General features: G+C 34.7%; 1 protein-coding gene across 2 annotated transcripts in view; it reads right to left on the bottom strand.

Moving 5' to 3' along the window:
* Nucleotides 1-222: 222 nt before the first annotated feature.
* LOC131037170 (serine/threonine-protein kinase D6PK) overlaps nt 223-9861 on the bottom strand; it is a 54835-nt gene continuing 45196 nt past the window's right edge. For both annotated transcript variants that reach the window (XM_057969241.2, XM_059210937.1), the window contains exon 4: nt 223-1775. In XM_057969241.2, coding sequence (XP_057825224.1) covers nt 905-1775 — 871 coding nt within the window. In that variant the 3' untranslated portion in view covers nt 223-904. The remainder of the gene's footprint in view (nt 1776-9861) is intronic.

Raw genomic sequence — 9861 nt, 5'->3', positions numbered from 1 at the left:
TATGTCCACGTTATTGAGTTACTGCATCAGCACTCTCGCTTAAAGAATATGATTTGCGGCATTTATTGAAAAATCTCAGGATTTATTGCTTAAATTTCAATACCAATGGGAAGTGAGCACATTAATGATTTAGAAACCTGAATAGTAAATGTAACATGCTTTGCTAGAGATAGATAAATCATGAGAGAACATTGTAAAAATACGAAGAAGCATACAACTCTAATAAAATGTGTTCATATTTTTTTTAAATCAGGTACACAGCCACAGAGGTGGGCACACATGATCACACCTTCCAAGATACAAATTAAGTATTTATAAAAGATTACATCAGGTTCACAGTTGATAACCTTTATCATACCTGTTTCTTTACATGTTAATATATATAAATATATCTTCCCCCGTTTATAATAGGGGCCAGCATTATGATTTCCCACATACATCCACTACAGCTTTTGCAACATTTGTAAAAAAGGGAAATCCTTAAAAATCTAATGTAGAATTTCTGCCAAAAAGTAATTCTTCAGCAGGAATGCATCTATCACTGAGCATAAACATCAAGCTTGATTGGATGGGAATTTACCCAAATTCCAAGCCAGCAATAACCACTAAAATACATCTTAAAATCTCAACAAAGGTCCAAATGACTAAAATCTACTGAAAGGTCAAAAGCTCGCGACAGGAGTTGATAGGCTATCCCAGAATGATATGCATTTCTTAGTCAGAGCATAGGATACACAATACAACAGCACTTGTTTTCCTTGCATCACAAAGCACTGCTTTCTTCTTTCCTAAATATTTAATCATTACATAGTCCATCACAAACAACCTGCATTGTACATTCTTGCAGAAGTAAAACTGGACTTCTGTGCAAAAAACACATGTAATCATTGCATTAAAGGCAAAGCTAAAATACTTCAAACTCCAAATGATTCCTTCTAGAACTGGAATCCATGTTAGAAAACTTTTTTTGACTTGTTGAACCACTAGACAATGTCTTAACAGGCAAGCTAGTCTCAAAAGGTTTCGGAACTTCAGGTGGAGTGGAACATCGAATAAGTGCCCAGTTCAAACCCTCAAAGAAAGGATGTTGTTTGATTTCTGTTGCCCCACGCTTGAATGCTAGTCGATGTTGTGGCTCTTTAACAAGCAAGCCCCTGACCAAGTCCTTCGCTGCATAACTTACAGTGGGCGTTTCTGGAAACTTGAGAGGCTGTCCTACCACATTGTTAAGTGTAGCAGTATTACCTTCACCTTTGAAGGGGGTCTTGCCAAAGAGAAGTTCATATAAAAATATTCCAAAAGTCCACCAATCAACAGCACTCCCGTGACCCTCTCCTTTAACAATTTCTGGAGCTAAATATTCATGAGTTCCAACAAATGAATTTGATCTTGCAGTGATTGGCTCTGCGACAAGCTCAGTCAAGGGAGTCACTTGATTACACACTTCAATTTTGGGCTTCCTTACCTTCTTTGACCTCTGCGAAAAGAACCGGGGTGTAAAACAGGAAGGCTGTACACAGACTGCTTCAACACAAGGAGGTGGAATACAGGCCGGTTGGACACAAAATGCTGGAATCCTCTTTAAATGATCAAGATCAACAGATGATGATTTAACTAGAGTGGGGCTGACAGCACACCTCATAGATAAATCAAAATCTGAAAGCATAACATGTCCATCTTCCCTTACAAGAACATTTTCAGGTTTGAGGTCTCTGTACACAACTCCCAGCATATGTAGATACTCCAAAGCTAGAAGAACCTCTGCTGCATAAAACCTGCCATAAAAATGTGAACCATTTACATAACTGTACTACTTTTTAAAACCATTAAGATTTTAAGATGTTACATAACGCTTTCATCAACATACTTCTACTTCCATTTTTTAGTGATTAGTGGTTAGCTCCTAATCCATATGCTCCCCACCATTATATGTGACACCTGGCAAATTGGGAGGATGTTTTGCTAGTGTTTGATAAAGTAAATCACATGCACGCGCATGCACATACACGCAGGCACACGCACAGAGTGGCACCTGACAAATTGGGAGGATGTTTTTGCTAGTGTTTAATAATGTAAAAAACACACACACACACACAGTGGCACCTGACAAATTGGGAGAATGTTTTACTAGTGTTTGATAATGTGAAACAAACACACACACACATCTTTTCAGTTTAGCACAATATAGCTTTATTTGGGTTTTACATATATATCTTCTAGAAACACATAGTCACATAGCTTACATATGATGTGTTGTATATCTTAGAGCAGAGAATAAAAATTTATTAATGCACACAAATGTTCAAAGTCATTCAATGGCTTCAAAGTCTAATCAGTTACAAATTGCAGTACAGAACAACTAGTGTAAGAACTAAGAAGCTACAAACAAACAAAGCTAGAGAAGAGAAACCAGAAATAGTTAAAGCTTCAGACTACAACACATAAGTGCATTTAACCAAATAAGTTTAAGGATGCCCGAATGAAGAAATGAAGGTTGGAGCTGAAGAATACCAAAACACGTCATCAAAGATAAACGATTTTATTACATGTGCAGCAAAGCATGAAACTGCCAATGCAAGACACAACAATATCTATCATAGAATGACCAAGACCAATGGAGCCTGACCGAACAATCATAGGAAGAGGCATGACACTCCCCCTTGAACCTCTCTTAACATCTAAAGGCCAAAGAATAACCAGTTTTAGAGAAAAAACTGTTAATGTGAATGTGCCCTTGTGAAACTAATTGTGGGGCTCGGAGAGTTATGTTGAAACAAAGTACAAGCACTGTCTCGGTACTTTTTCCTCATCTGAAGGTGAATCAGCAGCATTCGAATGGTGCTTGGTGCTCATAAACATTGTAACAATAAGCTGAAAGGAGGTAATAAGCCCAATAGCTTTAAAAGGTCCCCAATAAGGTACTATACTTAAAAGTGACAACCTCTTTAAGGAAGAGATCCAAATACCTTTAAAGAATCACTTGAGTCTCTAAACAAACAGTGAAACTCCCTGAATTTCATTGTAGATGGGACATCCAAAAATAAAGTAATATATCAATAAGGAAATATGGCTGAAGCATAGGGAAAACATACCAACTAGTAAGCAAACCATTACCTCTTATACAACTTTCATAGCAATGCGCATACAAATGGTAGTTTCTCAAAATTTCTCACGTTAAGTCTTGAAAATTGTAGAACAACTTTAGAGGAAGAGAAAACAAAGTAACCAAGATATATGAAAAACAAGGAGACCTTTTGTTACAAAAACATTCAAATATAATTCTTATAGATTTTTTTAGGTTTCGTGACAGGTTCATAGATCATTACATTCAAAACATTCAAATATAATTCTTATACATTTTTTAGGTTTCGTGACAGGTTTGTAGATCATTACATCTTTGTTGTTTGCTGTTTTAAAATATAAATTGGTTGTGTATATAAATGCTTCAAACTCGCAAAACTCTTTTATTTTAATCAATCTTAAACCAATGCAAAATTGCAACCTTGGTCTTTAATTATCTTCAACCATACTCTGACAAGAGGAAGTATTAAATGCAAACACAAACATAGAACATTGGTGAAGAATTGAAATTCCCATAAATGATACCTTGCAAGGATTACCTTTAAAAATGGTATTTACTATTAAAATAATATTATATTTATTCTATAATGGTCATCTTCTATTCTTAATTTCTTAGTGGTCATCTTAGTTGTCGGCTTATTTAGCTTTTTAGCTTTTTAGCTTTTTAGTAGACTTATTTAGTTTGTTTAGTCTTTTAAATGTAATTATTGCTTCTATTATAAGAACGCATAGTTTGCTTTTTAGTTTTAAGCTTTTAAGTTTTATTTAGTGTTTTAAGCTTTTTTAAGCTTTAGATTAACGGTTTGTTCCTTTTAGAACACCGTCTTATAATTCCTTTATATACTGTTGTATATTCGTAATTAAGTTATTGAATTATCATTTCATTCAATTATATTTCATGGTATCAGAACAGGTCGATGGGATTTTTTAGATTTTGGCGAATTTTTTAATAAAGTTCGTGGAGGGCTTCCTGGAAATAATTTCCAGTTTTTTTATGAAAAAAAAAAAATTGAGATTATTTTAAGATTCGTGGGTTTCTAAACTTGGAATTTTCGAGGGTTTTTTGAGTTTTTCAGCCCTCCAAGGGCACGTGATGGATTTTGTGGGCAATCGCGATTGTGTTTTCCATCTGTGGTGGTCGCATGTTTCGCGTTTTTATTATGGCACATTTTTTCTGTGTTTCACGTTTTTACAGCAGCACGTTTTTTCTGTGTTTCGCGTTTAGAGGCTGCGTGAGGAGGAAATGATTTTTCGGCAACAACATTTTTTTCGGCCAAGTTTTTCTACGGATTCCAGTTTCGCGGTGGTGAATTTTTGGGCATCCTCTTGGCTTTTTCAGCGCATCAGCAGCAGCCCATTCTCATGTTGGGATTCTCTGTTTTTTTCTAAGTTTTTCACGATTTTCAGTTTTTTTGGACGGTGGCGGGAATTTTATCTGGTTTTCATGGATCTCGCGATTTTATGGGTCGTTGTTGTGTGCAGCTAGGGCATTACCGCGATATAGGGTTTTTTCCTATTTTTTTAGGTTCTTTTAACAAAAAAATCGTCATGGGTGTTCCTATTTTTGGGTTTTTATAATTTTTCCCTACAAAAAAAAAAAATAGTTCTAGGTTTTTAATATTTTTTTGCCTTAAAAAATTATTTAAGGAAAAACAATTATTCTAGGTTTTTTTATTTTTCTCCACAAATATCATGGGTCGGTTTCTAAGTTTTTCAAAAAAAATCATGGGTCGGTTTTGCTTTATTTTTTCCTCAAAAATCAGGGTTTTGCCACATGATGTCTAGTGTTTTGTTGTGCGACATTTTAAGGTTTTCATGATTTTTTCCTCAAAAATTGTTTGCAAGATTTTCACGATTTTTTCCTCAAAAATGGTTTGTTGGTTTTCACGATTTTTTCCTCAAAAATTGTTTGCTACATTTTCACGATTTTTTCCTCAAAAATTGTTCATAGGGTTCATAATTTTTCCTTGGAAATTATCATTTGTAATCCGCAAAGTTTGTGTGATATTTTTGGTTTTCACAATTTTTCCCTCAAAAATTGTTTGCAAGGTTTTCATGATTTTTTCCTCAAAAATTGTTCATGGGGTTTATAATTTTTCTTTAAACATTATCATCTGTAATTCTGTAATGTCCCCTAATTAGTTACGCTTTAATTTAACCCAAATTTGGCCAGATCTATAAATAAGTAATTGAGTTGTATAGGCGTACCTTTGTATATTGTTTTCTGGCAACAAAATTAGAGAACATATATGAAATCATGCTTAAACTGAAATATGAATTATATTAAATGATATCAAATCTGCTATATTAATGACTGTTAGAATTATATTTGTTGAATATGATCAGATTATTATATTTCCTAGATGAAATCAGATTATTATATAAGTCAGTTACAGCATTACAATATTTTGTGTAGCTTGAATTTAATTGTATTATGTATTCCAAAATTAATGTGCAGATTTATATTTATACGTCCAGTTTGACTCTATTATCATTTTAATATCATTTATCTAATTTGTCTCTCAAATTAATATCATATTAATGTCTTCTATTTGATTAACACTATACACAACAGTTACCATTAATGATATATCAATAAGATTTAATATAATTATAATTTGTTGGCTGGTATACTTTAATATTCTAACACAAATTGGTCTTCTACATACCTGTTGCTGCCTGCTCCTATTTTCCTATTCTGGCAGACCTGAAGATTCTTCACGTGCTCCTTTCTTACCTCACCGGCAGACTCAGATCAATACTCTGTGTTCATTCCCTTCTCTCTTTTCCCTTCCTGACAGTTTCTATGTATATTCCCTGCTGGCAGACTTTAAAATTTCCTCTATGTATTATGAATATATATGAAATTAAGTATTGACACCAAGAACCAAGATGCTACTGCCTGTAAACTTAGTAACAGTTCTGATCCAATCCAATCCATAATGATGTTCCCGGATGCTTTGATTCCTTTCCTTTATATATCTCAATGTGAGGAAGAGGTCACACCTCTTCATCATGCATGCCCTTTGGCAAGGGACACACCCTTTCACCATTACCATCTTTTTGAAAGAGTGCAACTCTTCATTATTTCTGCCCTTTGAAAGGGACATAACCTTTCATAATCAGGTCTGCACTTCTTATTTAAATCAGATGTGCACTTCTCATTTCCCAATTATCCCCCTCTCAAATGAGGTTCTCTTCTCCCTTTTATATCTCATTGTTGAGGGAGTCACAACTTTTCCTTCCATGTCTTTTGACCATTCATTAACTTAATTACATTTTAATTAATTATATTTAATTATATTCTTTTATATTTTAATTTAATCTCTAATATTTAAATTTTATTATTATTTATTAAATTCTATTTTTTAACTTTTTAGTTGACTTATTTAGTTTGTTTGGTCTTTTAAGTGTAACTATTGCTTCTTTTATAAGAACGCATAATTTGCTTTTTAGTTTTAAGCTTTTTAGCTTTATTTAGTGTTTTAAGCTTTTTTAAGCTTTAGATTAACGGTTTGTTCTTTTAGAACACCATCTTCGTAATTAATTTATCGAATTATCATTCATTCAATTAATTTCATTTACCTATACTTCTAGATTTTGGACTCCATCATTTTGTTGGATTAGACATTTTATTTAGTTCAAGAATACAAAATGAGCATTGCATTAAAGAATAGAATTTTGCATTCAAACAAATCTAATGTGGTTCCATCCTAATTGATCTAACTATCCTACAGTGTGAGGTATAACCCCCAGTACTACCCTTCTATACAAGTACAGTAAAACAATGATAGCGAACCACGAATATTTTAGAACCAAGTCATGCTAGGCTGCACATTTCCGTTGCAGTATTGGACATGTTGCGCAGCTCTTCATCATTCCATCTTGTACCAACACGTGCACGTCACATCATCACCAGAGATCCCTTGTCTCACAACTTCACACCAATAGATTGCTGCCATTTTGTGGAACTCGCCTTCCTTGAACAACTCAGTTGGACCATCAAAAGTTGACACACAACACCCAGACCTCCTGCATGCTTCAACACACCACATTGGACCTTTGTGTCATGTCAAACTACTTGTCCACACAGCCTCTATGTCAGAAATCAATTGTCACACTTGTAGGATGGTGACCCATCATAAGCTAGAAGTTAAACCTCAAATATTTTGTAACTATTCTGATGTTACTATCACTTGCAATGAAACGTGCACGGAGGAAATTAGCCAAAAGACAGATCAAGAGATCTACAGATAGCATCTAGTTCTTGGATTGATAAAACAGATGGAGCTAGATGATAAACAGTCACACATCTTTGTCAAAAGTATGATATGTACAAAATGTACAAACTAATACAGTCTATTGTTTTATCTATCTTGCACACCTCTCTTTGATAGTCTTCTGACTCATTGTCAATATTGTTTCTACTTATAACACATTTACAAGTTATTCCCTAAGAGTTTCTCAGGATCCAAAGCATTGGTATTAGAGCTAGATTTTCAATTCACATTCTTGAATCAAATCTGCAGTGAAATTGTTCACACCGGTTGATCCCCAGAAGAAATCTCTGATGCCTCCAAACAACAAACAATTCATCAAGAATACTCTCAATCAGTGATGCACTACACTCTTCGACTAGTTCTGCAATGAAGCAGTTGGGTCCCGTCTATTTCATCACATGCTACCATGCCTTTTCAGTATTACGGCTAATTTAAGGTCCAAATAAATCAAGACTCTTGTTTCAAGGCAAAATCAATCTTGTTCCATGGAACAAATAGACATGCCAACTTGAATCATATTTCTCTATTAACTACCTCCTTGATGCCAAGATCAATATCTTCATATTGGTGAGATGTCTATAGCACCCAATGTGAGCATACTGACACATGAGAGAAGTTCACAAGAATTGTACAAGAAGAATACTATCCTCTAGCACTACAATGATGAGTACATCCAGTTCCAACAATTGCATTAATGCAAGGATTGATCCATGCAAGATTACACAAACAAGATGACTATTTCACGTGCCTTCATGTTGCAACGATAGAGACAGAACCAAATAAGGTGTTGAAGAACATTAATGGACTTTACCCTTAAATCCATGACAAGATGTAATTCCTCATCGTAGATGGTAACATAGTGTGATGGAATTCTTCCTCATCGATGAAGCCAGACTATCACTATGCTTCAAAGATCGAAGCAAAAACCAAGAGGAAGCAACTCACTTCCTTGTCATTCAACATTACATGTAATGCTCAATTTAAGCCTTGTAAACAAAACCCTTCTATACAAAAGCAATAGACATTGTGCCAAGAAGGCACTGGTTATCAAAAACAGGAACAAAGGATTTGACACCTTTAAGATCAATATTCAAACATATAGCAAGAAGTAATGAGATAACGATGCCACTAACACCACACAAGGACCCACATCAATTCTAAATGTCACAGAAGTAGAAGACATCAATCCATATAGTACTTGTCCATATGCCAATACCTCTACCACCAACATCTCTATGGAACAAGAGTGCCTCTTCCATACAAAGTGTTGGGTCAAAGGTCAGTTATCATTGACAATGGGGCCCAAAAGAACATTGCACAAGATGCAATCAAGTATTTGGGCCTTCATCTAAAGAACACCGTCAATTGTACTATCTAAGTTGGTTAGAGCAAGGTAAAGAATCCAAATCAAGCACCACAACCCATTTGAGTATTAAGTCAAGCCCAAGCATTATGCAATCACATTTAACACCGTGAGATTTGAGGTATGTGACATTCTACTCAGCATGCCATACATTTATAACCATGATGATTCCTATAGAGTTAAGCATAAATCAAGACCATCAAGGTGTAAGACCACTTCTATAAAATTATGGAATCCCTCTTGAAGACCAAAATCTATTTGGTATCAACGAAGCAATGTCACAATCTTGTGTCACACACAAAATTTTGTGTTCTTCACAATTTGCATAGACACACTTGAGCGCCAAAGTATAAAGGTTTTGGAAACAAGCCAACAACAATATGCAACTTTGCAACAATAACAAATTAATCAAATATTGCGAGTACAAAGACATCTTGAATGTACACACAAAAGCATTCCAACACACTGCACAGTAAAACATCATCAAGCTACTTCTAGGATCTATTCTTTCAAATGGCTCCATATGTTGCAAGTAGATTTGGGACAAAAATAAGATCCCACACCAAATACAAGAGCTCCTAGATTAAGAAAATATTGAGCTTAGTTCTACTTCATGTGGTAATCTAACAATCGTTCCAATGAATGATTGTTAATGGAAACTCTACATTGACTATCACACATTCAACAAGATAACTACAAAGAACTAACATCCCCTACCCCATATTGATGATCTTATATAGACCAGCTACTTCATCAAGATTGGTCTAAAATTTGCCCACCATCTAATTCTTGTAAATCCTAACAATTTTTGGAAGACAAAAAAGGTGAGTTGCATAAAGGATTAGTTGTCTTTCAGTTCAACCAATGTATCAGCTACATTTATACACTTGATGAAGGATATCCCCAAACCCTTACCCATACCATGTCCTTCATTATTTTCTAATTGTATGGTATTCTCATCTTCAATAAGACTTGGGAGAAACAGGTTCTACAAATCGCATGTGTCGTAGCTACCCTACCCCAGCACAAGTTGCAAGACAACTTAAGCGAGTGTTCATTCAGCAAAATAACTGGGCTACATCATTGACCTTGGAAGCATATGAGTAGATCACATAAAAATGAGCCATCCAAGATTGT

This window comes from Cryptomeria japonica, chromosome 9 (assembly GCF_030272615.1).
Source record: "Cryptomeria japonica chromosome 9, Sugi_1.0, whole genome shotgun sequence".
NCBI lineage: Eukaryota > Viridiplantae > Streptophyta > Pinopsida > Cupressales > Cupressaceae > Cryptomeria > Cryptomeria japonica.
Note: the sequence above shows the minus strand (reverse complement) of the source record. Positions and strands in the feature narration are given on the sequence as shown.